General features: G+C 39.6%; 1 protein-coding gene across 4 annotated transcripts in view; it reads left to right on the plus strand.

The window, feature by feature from the left end:
* sdk2 (sidekick cell adhesion molecule 2) overlaps positions 1-25,627 on the plus strand; it is a 394,471-nt gene that overhangs the window by 278,818 nt on the left and 90,026 nt on the right. For all 4 annotated transcript variants that reach the window (XM_023949203.1, XM_023949204.1, XM_023949201.1 and 1 more), the window contains exons 3-4: positions 13,236-13,342; positions 19,101-19,248. In XM_023949203.1, the coding sequence (XP_023804971.1) occupies positions 13,236-13,342; positions 19,101-19,248 (255 nt within the window). The remainder of the gene's footprint in view (positions 1-13,235; positions 13,343-19,100; positions 19,249-25,627) is intronic.

Genomic DNA, 25,627 nt, shown 5'->3' on the forward strand with positions numbered 1-25,627 from the left:
TAACACCATAGCAGTATAAGAAATGGCCAGAAACAAGACAGGGTGTAGTTCAAACAAAGCAACATGGATATAATTAAAAGTTTATGGGGATTTGAAAAAAAGAAAAACTTTAAAACTTTGTGAACTCGTAAGTGTAGGAGATTTGGGGTTGGAGAGTATTCAATGGAAAAAAGCAACAAACAAAGAATAAATACGTTGAAAAATGTACCAGTAGCAGAACTGAGCACAAGCTTAATTAACCTTGACATGAATGGCGATAAACATTCAGAAATAGCTGAGCTGATGCTAGGTAAGAGCAGAAACATAAACATTTCTATAGAAAAAAAATATTATCATATGAATACAAAACCATGACATAGAAAACAACAATTAAACATTCTTTTTATCTGAAGGTGTTCCACAAACTACAAATAAACACAACCAGCATTGGTATCAATTCATTTGTGCGTCACAACTAATCAACCAAAGTCTCAAGGAAAGTAAATGAAAGGAAAACAGCCAACTTACATTGTTTATGTTTCATTATTTGATTATAAAGGAAGATTTAATTTGGAAAACCCCTGGATTCTCCACCACACCCGATTCATTCTTGACACGTTGAATCGCTCGGTCACATGCCAAAATATACATTTGCTGCTTTCCTAAAGCGGCTGCGCCAACCGCCAAATTGCAAATTCTAAGCTAGCAAAATTGACAAAAAAAAAAAAAAAATATATATATATATATATATATATATATATATATATATATAAAGAAAGTTTCTATTTGCACAATAGAGCCAGTGAGGAGACAGAAGAAGTGCCTTATACTTTAAATCTAAAGAAAACAACAAGGAGTTTTTACCCAAAATGTGGATTTGTTAGTTGTTCCCACACACCATAATAATGCAAACTGTATTTTTAAGGTGGACTCAAAACCCATAGTTCTTTTCAAAATAAATAAGAGCACCTTATATATGGATTCATTTTGGTTTACCGATGTAGAAGCGATTTTGAGAGGTAGCGCTCTGTTTTTTTTTGCGGGTTGCAAACAACATCAAGCGCTAATATCAATACACTAACGCAGCTAACATGTGGCGGTGTCAAACTGTGGGTTCTTACATGTTGCTAACAAGGTTGGGAGTTAGCATGTACAGTAACATTTGTTTTTAGTCTTTTGACCGTGTTTCAAACAAGGTTGAGAGTTACAGGCATTGCTAATATGATAACGCAGCTGCACCTTGCAACGTGGCTAACATGAACAAAAACATGTTCTAGCATTGTGAACGCAGTTAAAAAAGTCTGATGAACTAATCTTGGACTCTTTTGTCTCGCTTAATACGCATTAAAGTTCAATGTGACCTTATAATCGGATGCGCCCTTTAGACAATATGGTACTAATCAGCAACCGGCTAATGTTATGAGGATGTTGCTAACAAAATTGTTCAAGCGTTGGATTCATAGCTGTGGTTATGAAAATACCAGTTGTAGTGATTGTTTTTTATTTTGGTTGCTTTGTTTTATATTTATCTGCCACACCTTGAATTAGGACGAGAATGAGGATGGTGTCTGATTTTGCTTTCAAATATTTGAGAATTTCCAGCTGGCTGGCTCCGTTTTTCCAAAACAAATGATTTATAAAAGTTCTTGTGAATATTGCTGGGATCAGACCATTTTTAACTATAAATAACATGGTTATTTATTCATATTGCAACATTACCACAAACAGTTTGGGGACTAGCCTAATGAATAATGAATTCAAAATACGAATAAGTGCTGCTGCAAAGATTCTGATGTTTCTTTTTACCGCATTGCAACTCAATCTCTCCTTCTCATTTTGTTGTTTTGTTCATCGTTTGGCTTTTTCTCAATCATTTCCCTCCATCATGTCTAATTGTTTTAGTATTTTTTGTCTTTGTGTTTTTACCCAAATTTTTCTTTTTTCTTTCTGCTCTGAAAGCTGCTCTTCAAGCTCAACCAAGGTCGCAGCACTAACTGACAAGGTTACGGCCAAAGTTAAGCTTAATAATGTTTTATTTTAAGTCAATTATCTAGTGACATTTTAATGAGTCAGGAATATTTGAGAAGGCAAAAATTACCAATACAGATTTACCACCAAGTAGATTTTCTTTTTTAGAGGCTTCTGGCTTGTTTGGACTGATTGATGATGATCTGGATCTTGCCCGGTTTGACTTTAAAAGGGTCACTGTGGTCCAGATTTGAAGACGGATATCGGAGTTTTTCATTCTTTTCAAATGCAAAGAATTTGCGAGGCAGCCAGGTGGAAAATTAACTTCTCCACCAAATTAACTGCAAACAAGCAAAAGCCGGCAGAAAGGTTAATACTAAACGCAGAACTCGGACGAAACAGAAACAAACCACAACAGCACAGAAAATAATGACAAGGATCTGCCAGTAAACAAGGGAAATAATTGAAAATATATATGCATGGAGAGGATTGCCACAAATAAGATGCAGATGTGCTAATTGCAGGCAGAACCCAGATGTGAAAATTGACAGGAAATCAATTTGACAGAAGTATACAATAGGCATGCAATTACATGTGAAAACCTCAAACACAATTTAACAAAATTCATTTTACCTAAAGACTCTGATCATCTTTAGAACTGTTTATAAAGTGTTAGTTATGTTTATGTTATTTTTTGCCAAAATCTAATACATAGCAGAGCGGTAGTGGTTCATCTAAACTTACCCTCTGAATTGCTGGTGAACAGCAACCCCGCCCCCCTTCCCCTGTACCTTGCTAGGAGCAAGAAGCTTGTGGCCCCTTCAGTGTAGTTTCTACATCACAAATGTGATCATTTTCAAACAGCATTTTTTCGTCTGCTCCTGGTCCACAGCAGTCTGAATAAAGAAATGCTCTGGTTTTATTTGTTTATGTCCTCCATCATTAAAAAAAAATGCCACACGAGTATGTTAAAAACACAAAAATAGGATTTCATGGAGTAGTTTTCTTGAACCCCCCCCCCCCCCAAGAAATCAGAACACAAAGGGAGATTGTGACAGAAACCAAAAACACATCTCATTTTGTACAACATCTACCTGCTTCTGGTGTCCTCCATTTAAGGTCCTTCTGTGACTGGTCAGCTGAGACATATGACGAAGTACAACCCAGCCTCGAAAAGTTTATTTCATTGTCCAACTCATTCACAATTTTTGCAAGTTTAATTTTATTAATTTTTTCTATTTAAGATAAATAGTTGCAATAACTGTACTTCCAGTCATGTTATCATGAAGCAGGCAGGGTCCAGATATGGTCTGCCAAAGGAATTCAAGGCATGTTAAAAAACGTGGGTTCTTGAACACCCTTTTAGCACATAGCACACTGGACTGTCGCTACCCGATCGTAGCACTGACAGCTGGAAGAGGCTTGGTGAAAAATGTCGAAGCGGTGCAAATCTCATGAATCTTGCTCCAGGCTTTTTCTTTCACAGCTCTATTCTGACACATGAAAGACTTGATGTTTTAGAATTCCGGCCGGCCACAAACGGCAATTATTAATGCCTCCCTCATGATCCATTTTCAAACGGTTGGCACTTCCGTGTTTTGAAAAGGGTACTACCCGAATGTCACTACCGAATCTGAGTCTCTGATTGGTCAAAGTTGAACTAGTTTAACTTTGGACGAGCCCACAATCACTGTCTGTTTTGTACGTAGTAGCCTAAAACAAACTTCTAAAGTTGCACAGTGACACATGGGTGCAAGAGGTTGGAACGCAGGAGCTCCAACTGCGCATATATACATGCATTAACACAGAAATGTCATTGAAAGCAGTCGCTTAAATAAACATTTATGAGCCCAGTGTGAACATAGCATCACACTTTCATCAGCAGTACTTTATGTAAACCCATTCTGCGGTACAGTCTATCCAAGCTCAGCAGATAAAAATTCTTCTTTACAAATCAGGATTTTTCACAGGACTGTCTTCCAGTTATGGCTCCCCAGGACAGCTGTTTTAGTGTCCATTTCACTTCAGCTTGTTTTTCATAATGTAGAGGAGCAAAAACTCTCCTCCAAGCTACTTTTAGTGGACTGAGCTCTAAAACCTCAGCACAGAAGAGCTTGGCCAACTGGAAAAAAGAAGCTAATTCCTACTAATTCATAGGGTTTGTTTTTTACGCTTATAGTTTTATGTTAGGGTAGGACAACAAAGAGACGTTCCATCCAACGTTGCTGCTTTTCACTACAACAGACCAGTTCAAAATCTGTAATCCTGTAGTTTTCTAGACAGCTAAACTCCAGAGAGTTACTCATGCCTTTCGTTTTCTTTGACTCTGCTTGTTCTTACTTTCTTATATTCTACAGGCGGAAATTAACCACAATTACTATAAACCGGCACGAGACATCTTTTGACTTTTCATGTGATCAATGCTCTTTTGTGTATTGTCCCTTGTTTTAAATAAATACATTTTACTATTTTACTAAAAACAATGGTGTCATGCTTGGAGCTCCTAACCTTAAGGTGAGGACTTGGTGAAGCCAAAAGCACGTGATCATCTGCAAAAAAAACCACATAAGTTATGATTCAAGGTTTATAAAGCTAAACCTTTTTATCACGAAGCATCAGGAGATGTCAGAACTGCTTTAGTAAAAAAAAAATAATAAAGCTAACCAGAATGGAATCTGGCATATTCGGTAATTCCAAAAGGTGAAAAAAGTTTCACTCGAACCCCTCAGATTAATTTAAAAGAAAAAGTTAGGAGCCAGATCAGTTTACCAGATAACCACTAGTTGGCCTGTCGCACAACAAAGTTATAAATGCAGCCAAACATCAAAAACAAAGCATCAGACAGTTTTCCCCATTTTATTGCAAGACAAAAAAGTAAAACATCAGGTGCTGTCTCACCTTTGCATAGGGGGACTGCATGACTGAATGAAATGTTTGGCATGTGTTGGTATGAAAGCATAAGTATGCGTGTGTGAACATCGGTTGTATGGTGTACATGTGGACATGTCTTGTATGTGAACATTTTTGGAGCCAAAAGTGAGATGAATAAAGTTTAGCCTAAATTGCAAAAGGGGTTAATTCAAATATACACCTAGTGTGTCTAAAGATTCATAGCCCTTATTGTAACAGTAAAATATGTCCAACACAACAGACTTTCAGCTCTCATCTGTTTGCTCAGCTGTTGGACAGGACAAGTTGAAAAAAGTAAAACATCATTACGTGTAGGCTTTAGATAAATCGTCCCCAGTTAACTCGTAGCACCTTAAACCAGAAACCAGCCTTACCTGACACATCTTTTATATGGTAGCTATTAGGGAGAAAAGCCATTATCAGAATCTGTTGTCATTTAGAGACTTCAAAAACAGGAATCGGTGGATTTTCTAAAGACACTTCCTGGAAAAAAATATGAAATATTGATTTGTATTCACTGACATCAACGTTGGCCTGGGGGAATGAGAGCATGTGTGCACGCTTTTGATTTCCCGTCAACGTGAAGTATTTGTCAAACATTTTGCTTGACTTGATCTCTGTAATGGATACGTCAATGAGGATAAGACAACAAAAGCGTATCATCATCCCATTACAATCCCGTCACACATCAATCTGCCGCCATGCCCCAAATAAAGAAGCAATTAGCCTTTTAAAAACGCCCCATTTTCCAGTGCACCTGTGTTTGTTTGCAGTATGGAGGATGTACAGGCTGTTAACGTCTGACAAGTGGGCCACTGAGCCGGAAGTAAACTCATTGATAGGCCTGAAGTAGCATCCAACTATTGCGGGCGCCATGGCCGTTCTGCTGACTCCAAGCAGTAATCTGAGACGAAAAACTGTTAATGAGCGGTGCCGCGTCTCTGATTCAGTCCTTTTCTGATGGTTTTACATTTCTAAATAAAGCTTTATATGTTTGCGGAGGATTTTTCTTTGTTTTTTGTGCACAAACCTTTTAAAAGTGAGAGCAAACCCAATGAAAGCAGGACATAAAAGAGCTGCTTGTTGAGAGTTCTAAATCAAGTTTGTAATATTAAACTTTCTAAAGGCGATTAAAGTAAAGTGTTATCAGAGATAACCTTGGGAATACGGCATGATGGGATACTAGGAACCATGTCAGTAACGAAGACACCTTCAGCGAGGGGATTAGTCGTCCCACAGATCCTCTTCCATCTTTATCTTTTCATTCTTTCATCCCTTCACACTGTCTGACTCCCTCCCCCTTCTTCATCCCTCTTCACACCCCCTCTTTTTTTTTAATGTCCCTCCATCCGTCTCCCCACCACTCCTCCGTCTAATCATTCCTCCTGAATGAGGCTAATTAAAGGGGATCTGACGGAGTGCGCTGACCACAGGAACATCAATCAATCTCTGTCCGACACAGCAAGCCCCTTGCCGACTCCCCCAACCTGCAGCCAACGCATGCAACTCCGCAAAGGTTAATTGGATTCATTATATAAGGAACGGAGAGGAAGAAGGGGGACAGAAGAACGAGGGAGAATACCAGCTAAAGTCACCCTGAAGATTCTGGCACTTGGGTTAATTCCCTGTAGCACTGCAGTTCACCTCAAAGCAGCAACACCACCTGTCACCTCCACCCCTCTTAATACCTTCCACCCAAACCTTTTCCCAGTCTGACAGCAAGTTTTTGTCATTTCCTTCCTTTGCACATCACTCCATCCTCTCTCCACCTCATCTATCCTCCATCTGTGCGTAACACACATTGGTAATCGTATTCGTTGACTTGATAGAACATATGAAGGGAGCCACACGTCATGATGAATGAAGAATCCTGATTAGTTGATTAAGTCTTTGCAGACTTTGGGGGTAAAATTCATTTAATCCCTCGGGTTCTAGTGACTTAACATCCCAGCACCATTTGAATTTGAATGGTTTAGTCAAAAAATAGTGAAGCGATCCAGACATTTTTTAGGCTTTAAAAGACCAACTGGAAGGTTCCTGATAGATTCCTCCTAAACTTTTGTCCCCTGAAAAACTCATGCTTGTTTCCATTTTGAGCAAGAACATTATTGTATGGCATTACTCAGGAAAATATGACACAACAGTAACCCAGTAACACAGGCATGTCCAAAGGTGGGCCAAATGCAGCCCTCAATCAAATTTCTACCATTATAAAATACACACTATGTGACTCCCAGCACTTTTTAAGGGTTACCATTACTTGATTGTAATTTGTAAACTTTTTGCAACAGTCTGTGGCTACTTGACCTTCGGAGGTTTGAGGGCAACAGATTTATTTGTTTAAGTGATCAAAACCACAGTTGTTTGTTCTTGTGAGTAAGAGATTTATTTGTGTTATTTTTGTGTTCACATGATTTAAATCCATCAGTTTGCAGTGCGTATTATATCTAACTTTTCATATAAACCCAGATTTAATGTTGACAGATGTTTGTTTTTATTTTTTTTCCAAATTTTTTTCTTTGTTTTATTTGTGGTCCCCCAATCAGGAATTGACAGTAATCTTAATGAAAATGTATTTAGATATTTCTTTGTTCTATATGAAGAAATGAAAAGTATTTCTTTGTAAAATAACATTTGATCAAAAAGTTCATTTGTATTTCATGTTTTTACAACAGAAGAAAGAATCCAGGCTGATTGGTTGGCCCTCACACATTTTCACCTCACCAAATCTGGCCCTCTTTACATCAGGGTTGGACACCCCTGTTTTAACACCTTTGATAGAGCTGTTCGGGTCCAATTCTAGCTGTGTGGGGGCCCAGGGCAAAATACTGTTTGGGGTCCTCTAGTTTTTGGGGTCCACAGATTCCAAATCCTTTTAGATGGTTTACTAAACCCTGGTTTCCACTGAGTGGTACAGTCCAGTTTGGTATTTTGAGCGTTTCCATTGTGAAATGGACTCATTAAGCCAAACCATACAATTTTGGGGCCCCCCGTTTGTTGTAGATCCATAGTAAAATGGAATGAACTGGTTAGGGAAGAGCTACTGTTAGTGCGGTCTGCGGTATTAGCAGTTCATTACGACAGGAACAAAGTGCCAAACCAGCGCCAACGTTTCCAAACATTCAATTGTTGTCTTTCAGTCGACGTGTTTCGGGAAAAGATCTGGTCGGCACTGGAAATACAAACCCTCTTTGCCATCTGTTGTTGTTGATAGCTCTGCATTTGTTGTAGTTGCACTGCTATAACGCCAAGCTACGCATTTCGTCTAATAAAGAAATACCTTTTAGTTGGCTTATGCCAAGCCTGATTTAATGTAATAAAACAATAAATATAAAATCTTTGTTAAATTTGCCTTTCAACATAAACTTCCTGGTATGCAGTAGGGACGCAAGAATTCCCTTTCACCACGGTTCAGTTCAGTGGTGTAGCATACGGTTCAGTCTTGACCCGACATTTGTGCCATCCCCAATTGAAAAAGAAAATTTTAAAATGTCTTGAGATGAAATCCCTTCAAACGGTTGTATGACCATTCAGACGTGGCATTGGGACGTCTTTTTGGATTTCCTCTTGATGTGTGTCTCTTTGTGTAGTCTGTGACGCTGCTCACAAACCAACAGGTGGCAGGTCACGGATGCTCTTGAAGCCCGAAACCCGGCGTTCCCGACATGAACACGAAACACGCCGCCAAACGCACAACATCTCTGCTCATAAAGGTTATCACAAAAACACATTAAAAAAGAAAAGGAAACATTTATTTCAGGTTTAAATGCAGCAGTGCTGTTTTCCTCCCCAGGTTTGGCTCTAATTAGTGAATTTCACATTACATTTAAGTAAACAACCCTAAAGACATATAGATGATTGTTTTCACTTAGTCATAAAAAGAACTTTTAATTTCTCAATGGGCTCAGCGATTAAGAAGGAAAAGAATCAGTTTTCTGATTTGGAATACAACTGAGATCTTTCATATTAGTGTTTATTTGTTTGTTTGTTTGTAACCTATGGCTCTTTAGTGTGTCGTGTACAAGTCTATTGAAACCCCATTTGATCTGAAATGACTCTCCTACATCTTTTCCATCTAATTACATTTTCGCTTTAACGCTTCTTCATGGAAAAATAAAAACAAAAGGTGAAATGGTTCAAAAGAAACTTCTGTAGCTAATTGCATGTGGTTACTTTCAAACAAACAAACAAAAAGAGCGCCGTCCGTCTCGGAAACCTCCCGTTTGGCAGTTTGTTAAGCACCGCTGAGCACACATGTAGGACTGTCACAGCAAAGACTGTAAGCACACACTTGAACGCAACCGCTTCGACCTCCTGCGAGAAATATTTATTTTGACAAGATTGCGCTGTGCTCCAGCGACTTTCAAATTAAACTTGTGCAACTTGCCATGGGCTAATTCTCAACTCCTGCATGTTTTGCTGCCATCTAACATTGCCACGGGAGACGCAGCGAACACCACTTTTAGAGGCTGGCCGCTCTGTGCTTCTCCCTCTGCACCTCCTCCTGTTTATCAATGAGAGGTGAAAACGATCGGCGAGCCGCATGGGGGCCGGATCACGACGGAGAATTAGTTGAGTAACTCCAAATAGACAACATCCACTCCTGCGTCTTGGAGCTATTTATGTCATCCCGCCGACATTTCCTCTGGTGGTTTTTTGCAGGTATTGGAAAGACACCAGGACGCCGTCTAACAAACATTGATCAGTCATGAGTAGTTGTTCACAATGTGCTTTTATGGGGAGATTTAAGAGCTCTTGCAAAACTTTAAAGATATAGAACTCTTTTGTCTGGATTTTCATACTGCTGGCATGTAAATAATTACAGTGGTATGAGAAAATTTGGGGACCCCTGATAATTTTAAAGATTTTTCTTCATAAGTAATTGGTTGTTTGGATCATCAATTTCAGTTAAATATATCATATAGCAGATGAACACAGTAATATTTAAGAAGTGAAATGAAGTTTATTGGATTTAAAGAAACTGTGCAATAATTACTTAAACAAAAATAGGCATTATTTTTCCAACATTTACTATTCTTTTCAATCTTAAACGATTAAAAGAAAAGAAGAAGAAAAAAAACGAGGTGAAAGTTCCTCTTAAATTGATGTTTTGTGCCACTTAACATGACACGTATGCATTACTTTCCTCTGCTACGGCAGAGCAAGGTTGGTGCAGGAGCTGTAGCCGTTACCATGACAACCCATCACATCATGTATCATATAGTCCTCTTTCTGTGACAAAATAGTGGATAATTATAAGTTTTCTCATTTTTATTCATTTGTATGTTTTTGGCTCTTTTGTTGTATGAGAGCCTGAAAAATAGTTCTTTGTTATTTGTTTTGCTCCCTTTCTTTTACTCCGACATAAGATGTCTTGTATTGTTTTCATTTGTAGGTTTTCTAGTGGGAACGAAATAAAAAGTTAAAAAAAAAAACAAAAAAAAAACGAATAAAAAACAAGATAAAATACTAATACTAATTATCATCTTTTTTTTTTCATAAGTCACCATGGTATAAGCAGGATAAAGCCTTTTGAGGTGTCCATTATCAGAAATTATTGGAATTAGCAGAAGCAACCATCCGACTTGATTAGGCCTCCGCATCGTCTATTAATTCCTGATAACGGATTAGCGCTTACAAAAATGCTGATCGTCATAGATTAAAAATGACATTAATGTGATAAAAAGCATGAATTTGTAAATAATGAATCACGGTAAACACCATAAATTGCCCTCCTTGTCATTCATTCATTGCACCCCAGTTGTAGTTAAAGTCACAGGTGATTTCTGAAATCTGTGTACCATCGGTTTTTATAGATAAAGGAACAACTCTACTTTAAAAAGAATACAAATAAAGCCACTGTGTGAAACAGTTTTACTGCATTCGATCAGCCCTCTGCTGTGTAATGAGGTCCCAACCGCACTGAGGAACCATTTAGGGATTTAACCCCTCAATGAATCACTGAGGCTGGATGCTCAGCAGAAAGGCAACGGTTTTTACTTTCAAGGCACTTTCACCATCAAACTTCCCCAACTGCCCAACTTCAAAGGATGTGAAAAGCCACCACACAGTTTTTTTTCTCTTTGCTAGACCACAGAAATGAGAGCATATTCCATCATGTTTAGCCATCTTGCAGGACCTTTTTGCAGCACATTTTAGGATTGATTTTGGTTGCAAATGGATTTACAGCTATTTGTGAGTTCCCTCCTCTCTGTTTTTTTTAATCCTCTTAAAATATATTTTCTCAGTGAATTTATTCATTTTTTTTTCTGTACCGTTTTTTCCCTTTCGGGGTCACGGGGTTGCCGGAGCCTTTCGTGGGCGAAGGCAGGGGATGCCCTGGACAGGTCGCCAGTCTGTCGCAGGGTAGAATATCCACAATCACACACCCATTCACTCTCACAGTCATACCTATGGTCAAGTTAGAGATGCCAATCAACCTATGTAGCATGTTTTTGGACAGTGGGAGGAAGCTGGAGATCCCAGAGAAAACCCACGCATGCACGGGGAGAACATGCAAACTCCACACAGAAAGGTCCCCCATTGATGTAGTGTTTTTCATGTCCCCCAGCCGGGACTTGAACCAGGGGCCTTCTTGCTGTGAGGCAAGAGCGCCAACCACTGCGCCAACGTGCAGCCCACAGTGAATTTATTTATTTTATATTTCGATTTAACCTTTGTTTTTAATCAGAAGGGGGTTCCCAATTATTTCTATTCATTTATTTTGGTATTTTCTCAATGATTGCATGCTGGATATTTTTGTTTGTGTTTTTAAGTATATTTTCTTTTATGTGTGTATCTTTTAAAGTCCATCATAGATGTTTTTGGATTAGATTGGACTGAAATGTTTGGACAGAGTTGCTTTGTTTGTTAAACTCTAGAACCAATCAAACCAGTGGACTCTGGTTTGCCTGCTAAGGTTCAGCAACATTGTGGTAAACTATCAAATAACAGAAATAAATAATACCATTTAAAAAAAGCAAAAATAAAATCCTTAAGTTAAAAAACAAAACAAAAAACAATTAGTTGTATAATGTATAATTATATTGTATTAGTTGTATCGACAGAGTTTTAGGGCCAGTTTACAAACAAAAAATGACTTTACGAGAAAAAAGTCATAACTGTAAAATAACGTGAATAAAGTCGTATATTTAAGACTTCAAAAGTCATACATTTACAAGAAAAAAGTTGTATATTTACTTTTTTTTTGGTGGCCTTTATACTCCGTCTTAAGTTCTAATAAGTATGAACCCCCCCCAAAAGTTACATGTAAACATAAGTGTCGTACTAAAGACCAGAAAAGACTTAGCATTAAGTCATCTTCTCAATTTTTTTTTTTTTTCCTATTATTGTCTTAGTAATCACTGTTCCTCTTCCAAGCAACACTGCCCCCAAAGGTCAGCTGCTTGAACTGCAGGACATTCGCAGGCGCTCTGGTCTCTCGTGTGAAGCTAAGTCCACATCGCCCCCGGCAACGCGCGTTCAAGCAGCCCCTTCCAATAAGAAGTCTATGCAGTTTCCACGACTGTTTTCGGGCTCTACGTAAAAAAATGCATGGCTTTTGAATGTGCAATGAAAGTTAAACCAGGTCAAACTTTTACCAATCAGGGACTTGGATTAGGTTGTGACGTATCGATGGTGTCCCTTTGAAATCATGGAAGTGCCAACCGTTTAAAAATAGTTCATGGAGGAGAAATAAATAATGCGGTTTGTGACTGGCTGAAATTATTCAAAACCAAGTCTTTGATGTATTAAAATAGAGGTGTAGAAGAAAAAGCCTGGAGCCAAAATCACAAGATTTGCACCGCTTTGAGATTTCGCACTTTGCCACTTCCAACTGTAGGTGGCAGACACATGCTAGTCAACAGTAGAAAAAGACAAAAAAAGGAGGAGTCTTCCTACACTTTTTTAACTTGCTTCTGACCTTTTTTTCCCCGACAGTTGTGAAGGTAGAACGTTATGAAGAACAGTAGCGTGTCTACACGCGACATCGAGGTGCTGCTCCAAAATCAAGGTCAAGATGGCGATTTAACGCTCGGCGACATGCAGCATTTCTCCCTGGGGATTCTTGCTCTTGTGTGTGTGTTTGCATACAAGACATGGAAACACAAGGATTGGCTGTCAGCATAAGTGTGTATTTCCTCAAGGGAGAGCTTGACTATGGTAGCTAGTTTAGCCTCTTGAGCTTCATCATCATTGAAATAAACAAGAGCTAAGCTCCGCTGTCCTCTCTGCCCTTGTACGTCTTTAGATGGTTTGAGTGTTTAATGGGTCTTTTTTTTTCTACCTTATTTCAGCATTTTTAATGAGTTTATTGGGATTTATGGGTTTATAATTATCTTTTTTTTTTGTCCTGTGTGTCTCTGTACTAATGAAAGGTACCTAATCCCTTCGTTGGATCGGTCCCATGCTGGCTTCTACCGCTGCATTGTGAGGAATCGAGTGGGCGCCCTTTTACAAAGGCGAACAGAAGTCCAAGTGGCCTGTAAGTATATGAACACAGGATGTGGGGGAATCTGAATGGAAGTAAAGGATCTACAGACACAGAAACACGTATCTAGTTGCACGCATAGTAAGCCCTACCTTCATTTGGTCCCTTTGAAAAAAACTCAGCGGACAGATGCCGCCAGGGTGAAAGATCTACACACATCTCATTCAAAGTGTTATCATCCCAGACAGCTGTTCCACTCAGCATTCTCATTAGATTGATATTGTCGCCACAAATTCTTTTTTAACTTTCCTCTGTTGCGGTACGGCCGGCCCGTATTGCTGTTCCATCTCTTTTGTCAACAACATCTGTCGCTCCTGGCGGAAATGGCTCTCGGATGCGCCGTTTTTTTTCCTGCAAATTTTCCCTGTTGGTTTCGGGGCCATTCAGCTCCCTCATCTTGGTAACGAGATCTCAGAGACAAAACAGAGGGGGGTCCGGAAAGATGCGGCATCAAATCCAGCCCTGTGAAAACTCTCCCTTCTCCCATTTACTGTCCTTCCAGACAGCAGGTCTGCTCCATTCCAGAGAAAATTGAGTGAATTTGATTCTGTAATGATGATAAAAAATCTTTGATCTCCAGTTTATTTTTCTATTTTTGCCCCCATGACAAAGATGTGGTATGACTTCACTGAGAAATAAGGGATAGAATTGCAAAAGATGCCTAAAAAGGTTGTATACTGATTAGGATTTAGGATTAGGATTATCTTTCTTTTTTGAGGGTAAAGCTCTGGTTGAAAATCAGTTGGGCCACACGTCTTGTGGAATAGATGTCAGCTTTGCAAACATCTCGAGCAGGTTCGTGCACCCTTAACCCTTGGGCTATCCTAGACACTTTAACATTGGGAGTTGGGTCATCTAGACCCACTAGACAGTGCGCTGAACCTTTTTTCTTCAATGATTTGTGATCTTCACTGGTGTCCATGGATTACATGAAATGTTTCCACCTTTATCCACCTTTGTCATGGTAGGGAGAACACGTCAATGTAAGGGTGAGGGCATCTAAGACAGTGTTTTTCAACCAGTGTGCCGCGGGAGATGGTCAAGTGCGCCGTGGAGAAATTGCCCTCATTCACTGATCTAAAAACATTTTCCATCTCCAGGATTTCAGCTCTGTGTTCATCCAAAAAGGCCCTGATAAAACACTGAGTAGTTAGGAATATAAAAGATCTTAAAATGACTTTTTCTTTTTGTTTATTTAATTCTATTAAAGACATTTTGATAAGAATCACGGTACCGCGATTTAGCTGCAGCTATAACTGTGTAAGGAAAAGTCCTGCCCCTTTAACTGTCTCCGCCAATCATTCTTAAAAGGCTTAATCACATGTCATCCGTCTGACCAATCAGAAGTGGTTAAAGTCTTCACTTCCTTGTTCTTAATTCTGCTGATAAAGTCGCTCAGTTCTAACAAAAATACCAGCTAAAGCTCGTCTTTAGCTGGTGGTTCATCTCTTAGAACAAAACAGCCGCCACTTCCTGCTTTTTCTGCCACAATTATCACAAAAATCCACGTGAGATTTCGCGGGGGGGGGGTTTGGATGCTGGTGTGCCGTGGGATTTTTGTCAGGGTTAAAGTGTGCCGTGGCTCAAAAAAGGTTGAAAAACACTGATCTAGACCCCAAAGCCAGTTTGCTGAACCTTTTTTCTTCAATGATTTGTGATCTTCACTGCTGTTCATTGATTACATGAAATCCTCTTCACCTTAATCCACCTTTGTCATGGCAGGGATAAGACGTCAATGTAAGGATCGGGTCATCTGGACCCCGCAGGATAGCACAAGGGTTAAGATCCCAGAAGGTCCATGCAGCTTAAAACCTGTAGAGGGTGCTGAGAGTTTAACTTACCAAATGTCAACTTCAAAGCTTCAAAGATTTAACCCATGTGCTATCTTAGATCAGTGTTTTTCAACCTTTTTTGAGCCACGGCACACTTTAACCCTGACAAAAATCCCACGGCACACCAGCATCCAAACCCCCCCCCCGCGAAATCTCACGTGGATTTTTGTGATAATTGTGGCAGAAAAAGCAGGAAGTGGCGGCTGTTTTGTTCTAAGAGATGAACCACCAGCTAAAGACGAGCTTTAGCTGGTATTTTTGTTAGAACTGAGCGACTTTATCAGCAGAATTAAGAACAAGGAAGTGAAGACTTTAACCACCTCTGATTGGTCAGACTGATGACATGTGATTAAGTCTTCAAGAATGATTGGCGAAGACAGTTAAAGGGGCGGGACTTTTCCTTACACAGTTATAGCTGCAGCTAAAACGCGGTACCGTGATTCTTATCAAAATGTCTTTAATAGAATTAAATAAACACAAACAAAAAGTAATTTTAAGATCTTTTATATTCCTAACTACTCAGTGTTTTATCAGGGCCTGTTTGGATGAACACAGAGCTGATATCCTGGAGATGGAAAATATTTTTAGATCAGTTAATGAGGGCAATTTCTCCACGGCGCACTTGACCATCTCCCACGGCACACTAGTGTGCCGCGGCACACTGGTTGAAAAACACTGGTCTAGATGACCAAACTACCAATGTTAAAGTGCCTAGGATAGCATAAGGGATAAGGCGCAGCTCTGTTTTTCCCTCCAAGCTTTTTGCATTGGCACATTAGTGCAATTATCTTAAAGTCCCAGTGTGATTTTACCGTTTTTGTCAAAGTTAAAAAACCTGTGTCCTTTTCGTGGACACAGTTTCTGCAGAGCGGCATTAGAAATGCCGGTCTGACTGGTTGCTCCGCCCCTACAACCTGTCACCTGTCTGTGTGTGTCTCTTATGCTGCTTGCCCCTTGTATTTTCGACATCAAAACTATCATTTTCAATCAACATTTCAAACAACGGTTCAAAACAATCGGAATAAGAGAAATACGCTGAAATGCTTAATTTTCGAATATTTTTCTTCGCCAAGAGAAAAATGCTATCGGAAAAAAATTAAAAAACACCAAAAACACAATCTTTAAAGCATTTTGTTTTTACCTCCATGTTTCAGTATTTTCTTACAAGCAGGATCTTTAAAGACAGCAAGTTTGGACCTCAAGCAAAAAATGTTTTCAGATCCAACGTTTCCAGGCCTGTTTCAAATGGACCTGTGACTTGTGCTTTCATGAGCTGACAGAAACGCTGGTTGTTTTCTTAATGACTGGTTCCCTAAAAAGCAATTTTTCCAGATTTTTTTTTGCTTTGGTTTATTTTAGTCTCTCGCATTATTAAAATTCTAAACGGATCATTTCTCTGTCAGGGGCAAATGCACAAAATCTGCAGGAGATTAAAACAATTTTCCTTTTTTTTTTACCCTTAATAAAATGTAGTCAGTCAGGCACAATATCAAAAGAGGTGGGAAGGAGCATAGCATGGGTAAAACTGGATGACCGTGTTGCAAACTGCTTCCTTTTGCATCCCTTCCCTCCTCCTTTGCTCTTTACATCACCGCTTCTCTTAGTTGTTTTTCACCTCTCAATTCCCTTGTCTTTGTCTGTTGTCTTACGCCACAGCTTTTCTATTTGTTTGTTGTATTTTTGGGGGCACCCCACTGTCATTCAGATTCCCTCAATCCTTTACAATTCTCTTCATCACTCGCTCATGAAGAATTTAGGACGCCTTTAGAAAAAACAATGTTTGAAAAAGAGGAAATAAATGAGAGAGTACGCGAGGAAAGGAAGACAGAAATCCATGGATAGATCTTTTGGGGATCTGTTCCATTGAGGCGACACAATTAGGATTGCAGAGACACACCTCTGAGAAAGGAAACATGCCGAGGCATTAGAGATTAGGTAAGGAATGGAAGGAGGCAGCAGCATCACCGTAGCTGCGGATCAAAGTCGGGAGGATTTGCACACTTTCCAGATTTCCATTTTAGCTAAGCACCACAACTGCGGCGCAAAGCCAGATTACCTTTTTTTTTTTTTTTTTTTTCTTATTTTTTATTCTCTCTGAAAGAAAGCACAGTAGAGGAAAAAGAAGATCGCCATCTGTACAGAACATCTCCAACATCCAAAACTCCAGGTTCCCAGAGCAACATGATTTTCTAATGTGCCGAACTTAGCTGAGCGCTTTGTGTAATGATTCATGAACTGTGGAATCTTTTCTTATAAGTCAAAGGCTGTGATCACTTTTTTTTAGAGAAGCGGAAGAAAGTTTAGTTAAATAATCATGTCAGATTTGAAATAAGACTAAGGAAAGAATGAGCAATGAAAAATGGGCCGACAAACTGCATGGTTTTTTTTTGTGTTTAACCTCTACAAACAAGGACCCCTCTTCTGCAGCAACCCAGGTCGGAGTTGCACATTACAAAAAACAAAGTAATTTTTTAAAATGGAGGTTTTCTGTTGGTTTTATCTCCGTAGCAACGATTTGATGTTTTGGTCACCTGGGGGTGACAAATGGGTCAATGTAATTTTTACAAAAACTGGCAAAAGTAGAGTTTTGTATTTTCTTAGCAACCGAGGTTTTTTGTCAGCCACGCCCACATTCTTAATATTTTTGTATTGTATCTTACATCCTTTCGCTCAACTTGAACCGACGATTCTTGTGTTAAATTTTCACTATATTCCGGTAAAAGATGTGCAACGCTTTTGCTAGCACGCCACGTTAATACTAACTTCTAATTCCGACATTTTTTCCCAAGTTGCTTCCCGATGATGCTCGGCGAGTTTAGAGGCAATAGAGCGCAAGCAATCCCTAGGAGGAGTTTAAATTTGTAGCTGGTACTAAAGTTTTCGTTAGATTTTAAATGGCAGCTTTTGACCGAGCGCAAAGGTAAATGAAACTTAGGTTGGGGTTGTAGACTTCACCTGGTGGCTTTTGTGTCAAATTCAGCTCAGTCAAAAATAGCCTTTTTCCTATATTGTGGGAAGACATAAAAACCGCCAAATTTCAATCTGCAAAAAAATGGAAGCTAAGCTGTTGGTCGTGTGGCCATCCCATGATAATTTCAAAATTTTCATTGGATATCGTCAACATGTGTTTTGGTTTTGTTTGTAGATTTTGAAACATTTAATTAAGCCCCATAACAGATTTGCATAAACAGGTTCAAAAGGGGGCAACATCTGACTTATCATACAAAGAGGATTCTTCAAGCAGATTCTGCAAGTACCAAACCCAATAAATAAATAAAAACCATCAAAGAGACTGTCAAGTACAGAGGTGGTGGGATCATGGTATGGGGGCAAGCATTTACATAGTTGTTATTCAAGAATTTCATGTATTAAGTGTTTCAGAGGCAAAAAAAGACATACATGGTCAAACTAACCATTTGTTTGTTGGAGTTGATAGATCATAAAAGTAGGAGGAGCTTTACACACGAATACCTTTGAACAATGATTTTATGAAGAGTAAAATTCTTCCTCATGACTATTAGTCAACGTATTCTGCTTAAGGTGCTTCCAGAAGCTCTTGAATAATGGAACAGTCTTAGTATTTCACAGACTGCCTTTGCATTTTGCAGCAGTTTTTTGCTAAATAAATAATACTACTGTGTAATACGTCGTGTGCTGTTTTACCTCCGAGGCTGTTCACATGACTGGAGCTGGTCATCTACTATGTTTGGCAATACAGACGTCTGATCAAGATGGAACGCTCTAACTGTGGAGGATTACTGTATAAAGGGGTTAATTTCAAATCCCTGTGTGTCTTTTGAGTCACTATTTCCTTTATACCGTTCTTGATGCATGTGGTATCCATGGTAACATGTCTGCTGTCCATCCCAGAAACTGAAAAGCTCAGAAAAAATAATGAATTTTTCTTTTCTTTTTTGTAGTCATGGGTAGTTTTGAGGAGGGCGAGCGCAATCAGTCGGTCTCTCAGGGGGAAGGCGCCGTGGTTCCCGCGCCACGGATCCGCAGCTTCCCTCAACCACAAGTCACCTGGTACAAAGACGGACACAAGATTCCACCCACCAGCCGAATGTAAGTTTGTTCACCTGGCCCCATCTCCACTCCTTCCACTTCCTTCTTTAGTTTTTGCTCTTCCTGTTTCCAGTTCAGATTGGTTTTGCAGAACCAAATACTTTAGTGTCAGCTTTTTCAAAACATGATTTTTTTTTTCATATTCCCCTCTTCTGTTTGGCCTATACCTTGCAGGCTGCAGACTGAGGTCAGCTGTGACCGATTGCCTGTTGGCTGTGCTGACATTCACTCTGCATACTCGGTGCACAATAAAGTTAGAGAGCAATATTTGCTGGCAGCCTCAAATGGAATTTTGCTTTTTGCACTTTCATTCTATTTTTTTTTCTTTTTAAATAAAAGGGCGAGAACAGAAAGGCTGACTCCAAAATGAAAATCCAGTTTACTTGTTTGCCCATGAATCTTCCTGCTTCTAAATATTCATAGCAAATCGTTGTCCATCCATCTTCCATTCCCGAGTTGTCCTGTGCAGTGTGACAGCTATTGTAGGGCCCGGGTGGGGTACACCCCGGACCCTGAGTCAACTGAAGGGCCACACACGCACACACACTTACTCCTAAGGAACAAGACCAGGCAGACGGCTGGATCCAAATACAGCAGGTTTATCAGCTTAGCTAAAAGTCCACAAAGCTGAATCAGGGTCAGGCAGGCAGGGGTCGATAACAGGCATACCATCATAAGAGGAGAGACAGGGTGATCAGGATCCAGGCGAGGGTCGGGGCAGGCGGCAGGCAAAATGAGTTAGGGTCATAAGACAGAAGATCAGATCCAGATATACCGCTTGGCAATGAAGGCAGAGCAGCACAAACAATACTTGGCCCTGAGATCAGCTCAGTTCAGTCTCCAGAACTCTGGAGATGGTTCCCGCTGGTGACCGGAGGGAGACACAGAGCTCTGACTTCTGACACTTCTCAGCCGATGAAACATCATTTTGGACTGTGGGGGGACCCTGTGTGTCCAGAGAAAACCTGTGCAGGCACACAAAGGATCCAAACCACTATCTTCTTCTGAAGTGCTTAGACCTTTCTATAAACTCATAGCTAGTGACTTTTTTTATCTTTCTATTGGTTTATTTTATTTATTTATTTTTGCTTTTTGCTTTAAACTGTAAAATAATAGATTGTTGGTCAGAAAAATACTTTTTTCCAAAGGTGTGTCAGGAGCATCCAGTTTTATTTAATTTAAATTAGTGTACAGATGCAGCAGCACATTTTGGGTGTCACGGTGAATTTTGGTCGTTGCTGCAGGCCCAGAGTTCAAAAACCAGAACAGTAACGAAGAAGACGAGCCAACCAATCAGGCACTCAGCTTTGGCCCGAGACGTTTAGATCAGAAGGTGGAGTCAAAACCAACATGGAGGAGAATGTGATCGTTTATGAGACAATGGTAACATTTTCATTATTTTTATTGTTACCCTGCTGGACAGCAAGTCGTGAATCGGGGTCATTGAGAGACGGAAGAAGCGCTGGAAACAACCATACCGGGAGAATCTCTGATAGTGTGTCTACAGAGAATCTCTGCATCTAACAGCACTAACTAAACCTTTGTGAAGGTCATTACTAAAGGGGAAAAAAATTGGCTGCGAGTTAAAGTCTGATGATCAACGATAAAACGGAAAGAAGCTTTTAGGTCGGGCAGTAAGTGGAAGCAACAGTAAGAGGTCATTGTTTAAGGTCAAAGAGACATTTCGTGTGGCACAGAGCTATTTTAGAGTTCTTTTTTTCATAGATATGTAGTGTGATCGCATTTGTTTTTTCCCAACCTTTGCCCTTTTATTTTATGGGGAGAAACCCCTCTGACTGTTCACCTGCTTGTGGGTGTGTCAGAGTCTTTAATCCACATCTCATCACATCTGCATTTCTTCACTGTGGCAGGTGACCTTGTCCCCAGACTAAATCTTCTTTATCAGCTCCTCCTCATCAGTAATTGTAACCTGACCTAGAATAACAATGAGACGAGGGCCTGAGCATTCTGGAAGGATTGGAGGACGAGACTGATGTTGGCTTTTGGCTCATCTGTCTCTTTGTTTTGCCTTTTCTGTCAATAAAAATTTGTATTTCTGTATAAAAAATGACAATTAGGGCAAAACAAGCTGATTTATTGATATACATCCCTTTACAAAAGGATTGGTTTGTTCTAAAAGGTCAATTTTTCTTTAAAAATCTAAATTTGAAAGATTTTCAAACTTGAAACATTTAGTTTACAAGCAGAACAAGATTGTATTTTTCAAATTAATAAAAAAACTGCTTTTCTTTGGTGCTGCTGTAAATAAAATGCAATTTTTCCGACGCTAGAGGATTTTCTTTTGTTTTTAAATCTTTAGAAAAGAAGAAAATCTATTGTGGAAACAGATTTGGTTTGAAAACCATTGCCTGTTGTCGATTTCTGTGGCTCTGAATTCTTTCAATGAACTGTAAGCCTGACAATAGAAAGCAAACAGAAAGCCTTGGATTCTGCATGCTGGTGGCGTTGGAGTTGAGTTTACAGACTGAGACAATCTAGATAAAGAAGGATGAGGTCGAGATGGGGAGTCTGAAAAGGCAGGATGACAGACAGAAAGTATGGGCGCAAGACCTGATAAACTCTCGCAACACAGACCTGGAGATCTTTGAAACTAACAGCTGGCAAAGGAATTGGAAATGGAGTGAGTCTGACAGCATGGAGAAGTGGATGTGGCTGAAAAAAAAGAAAAAAAAAACATGCAACCACAAAAGAAGGGAATAGTGATGGACCAGAGCTTTTGGGGTTTTATCCAAACAGCTGAAGACATCTGATGAAAACAAAGGGTTTTATGTTACTTTGAGCTCTTGAGATGATCTAGATCTGTTACTCAGAAATTTTCAGCAGCGCTCATCCTTTTTATCTCAATCACTTTTAAAATTTTGCTCTTCAAATTTTGTTATGAACGTGGTAAGAGCTTCTTTAGTCTCGCATCAAGATAAAACTACATTGTGGAATGAACCAAATTTGTTTAATAGTAATCAATAAGTTAAAAAAATGTAAAAAGAGGGGGATATGAACAAAGAAGGATTTAGAATTGGAATTTTTAAACTATGCAAAGGCTTTCAAAAATTTGAATTCTTAATAAATTCTGTTTTTTTTACTTACTCTTTTTATCTTTTTTTTTCTTTGTTCAGTTTATACTTAACTACTCTTCATAATTATTATTTTTTTTCTCACTGTATTTTCCGCACTATGAGGCCCACAAAAACCACAGTGCTCCTTAAATCCAGAGAACCTCATACATGGATTAATTCTGTTGGTGTTTACTGATGTCAAAGCACACGATGATCCGTTAAAACGTCTGTCTGTTTCTTTACGTGTTGCAAACCAGGTTGGTTGTTGGGCTACGGCTACGGCTACAGCTACAGCTACGGCACAACCAAACAAACTGGCACAGATCAAAGGGAGACTGACATATGTCATATGACCTGGTCCAGACTCATCTCTCTGGTGCGAGACTCATCTGGATCCAGATGACCCCACTCCCAACGTTAACGCTGGGAGTGGGGTCATCTGGAGCCCACAAGAACCTTTTTTCTTCAATGATTTGTGATCTTCACTTGTGTCTGTGGATCACATGAAATCCTCTCCACCTTTATCCACCTTTGTCATGGTAGGGAGAACACGTCAATGTAAGGGTGGGGTCATCTGGGCCCCACAAGATAGCAGTTAGGCACTTGTTTTTTTCTTTCTTTCAACTTCTTTTAAGGGATTTTTGACATTAAATGAAATGCGAACTGGCAAATCTCCTGTGTTTTTTCCAGCAGAACATTTCGCTTCTAAAGCTACCCGCCAGTGGAGGCAATTGAAATACAACGCAGACAAGGTCAATCTATGCAAATGAGGAGCACAGATAACAGGCAGCCCTATTTATTGGAAATCGTTTAATTGAATTTGATTCAAGCCAGTAGCGTTCAGTCTGTAGAGGCGTCGAAGTCTCACTCATGGGGGGATTTAGGGAGTGCTGCATCACACCATTGCGACTTTGACAGAATCTCCCCACACACAGGTGTTCTCCAGGGGTCAATCCTGGTTATTTTGTCTCTCCATATTCTGTCCTTAAACCTCTTTAAAGAGCAGAAAAACTAAGAGTGGAGATAGGGATTTAAAAAAAGAAATGTTGTTTCTTTTTCTTTCTAAACCAACACAATGGAGACAAATTTCACCGTCGAACACAATCCAGTTTTTGTTACCTTCACAGTTTTCCCCTTTGTGCCTCCTCAGGTGCCATAACTTTAATTTGCCAGCTGCTCAGGGGTCCTCCTTCTTGCTTGTCCCTGTGCTCTGTTTAATCAAACCTCAGGCGGAGAGGAAAATGGAAGGGGTTGTAAAATAAAAAATAAAAAAGGGAGAGGAGGAAAAACGGTATGATGGAAGTTTATGCTAAATGCAGCCTTGGATAAACAGCATCAACAAGCAGAAGGTCATTAGGAGAGTACTCCTGTCAGATTTTCCATCAAAGTCTCTGTGACACCTTTACTCTTATTTTTTCAGTATTATATTTAAAATGTTTTTGTTGCGTTAATGTTGCTGTTTCCAGGTGCAATACTATAGTAGATTAAGTTTAAATAAAGAGGATTTGCTTCTAAACTCCATGGTCATTTGATCACTTTCATACAAAGCACTTTTGTCCACTTCATCGTTGGTTTGCTCATGTTATTTTTTTTTTTTTGTCTTTGATCCATACTAACAGTATATCCAGACTGGAAAAGTCTGTCAGTTCGGACCGAGTCCGCTTAATTTGGTCCGGAACCTTCCACTTGGTCTGTATTCAGAATGCCTTTCAATCTGACATTTCTGTTTCAAACCAAAGCCAAAGCAAAACAAGTGACTCAAGATGGGCGAGGCAAAGCAACAAGTGCAAAAAAGAATAACAATGGTAGTCTCAAGGTTTGCAATCCTTGTTAGGATAGTTTTATTCAAACTTTATGGGTGTATTCAGACGGTGTTCGGAATCCAGTCTGCCTATTTTGGTCCAGATTGAGCTCTGAACCTTGCGATTGGTCTGTATTCAGAATGCCGTCAAAGGGACTTACCTGTTCCAGACAAAATGTGACTAAAGACCTCTTCACTCATTGGTCAGGAATTACGGACAAAGCAACTAGAGGCAGAAATGGTGGAAGGTCTGCCTTTTTCAGTTTATTCAAACTTTAATACCTGTTGGGCGCGTGCCGCATAACGAGACACAGAAACGCATGTAAAGCGAGTTTTAAGCTGTGTTAAAATAAACGTAACAAGTAAGGAGTTGGACCCTTTTTCTCCTCGTTGATAAAACGACGACCGCTGCTTTTTATTTGTCCGCGCTCATCCGTTGCTTCATTCCTAATGTGTTTAGGTCATGTGACCACCGGCTACGGTGGCCGCTTTGGTCCATTTGTTCCGCTAAGATTGGAACTGAACTGAGTCCACCCCGAAAGTTGGGTCTGACAGCAGTTCCAGGTCTCGGATCAGTTCTGCCTGAGTGTAGTCAGACTGAAGAATTGTTCCGGATTAAACGAACTCTGGTTCACTTTAAAACACAGGTGTCAAGCTCCAGGCCTTAAGGGCCAGTGTTCTGCAAGTTTTCTAACCAACCTGCCATTGAAGCTACTTATTGGCCAAACACACCTGATCCAGGTTATCAACAGCAGTTGAGGCAGGATTTCTAAAAAACCAGCAGGATTTCGGCCTTCGAGGCCTGGAGTTTGACACCCCTGATTTAAGAGAACCGAATGTGTCCTGTCTGAATATTTAAGTCTATCTTATTTAAGTGTGGATTCAGATGGACTATTTATTGAACTGAAATAAGTAACTAAAAAAATAATTAAAGAAAGAAAAGGTAATGTCTCCTCGGTAATGTCTGATTGGTAACGTTGGTTTAGTGAAGAATTAAAAGCTCTAATTAGAGCTACTGGACTAGTAATTCAGTTTAATTTTAAGGTACAGTGTGAAAGCAAACCAGAAGAAATGAAAAGTTTGACATTCATTACCCAACCAAGTACCCCCCAAACTCTTACTCAATATAAAGAGGGCAAATAATTGCTGTATTTCGGGTTAGGGAATATGTAAAAGGACTAATAAACTGGTTTACTCTGGTTGATAAACATGTCTACTGCAGTTACACAGGTGAGTACAAGCTCACTGAATAAACAATGGAACCCAATTCTAAAATCCGTTATTGAATTAAACTTAAATTTGGATTTTTGGGGGAACTTTGGGCTCAGATTAAGGAACGACTTCAGGTGGTGGTGAGAAATGCTCAACAAGGAGCTCTGAGCAGACAGGAGGTCAATAACAGACAGGCTCAGGGGGGTATGTCCACACCAGAGGATCAGCCAGCTAACTGTGGAGGACGTTAGGAGGATAAATGTATAGAATCCATTGATGGAAGGTGGACATA

Source organism: Oryzias latipes, chromosome 19 (genome assembly GCF_002234675.1).
Source record: "Oryzias latipes chromosome 19, ASM223467v1".
Classification (NCBI taxonomy): domain Eukaryota; kingdom Metazoa; phylum Chordata; class Actinopteri; order Beloniformes; family Adrianichthyidae; genus Oryzias; species Oryzias latipes.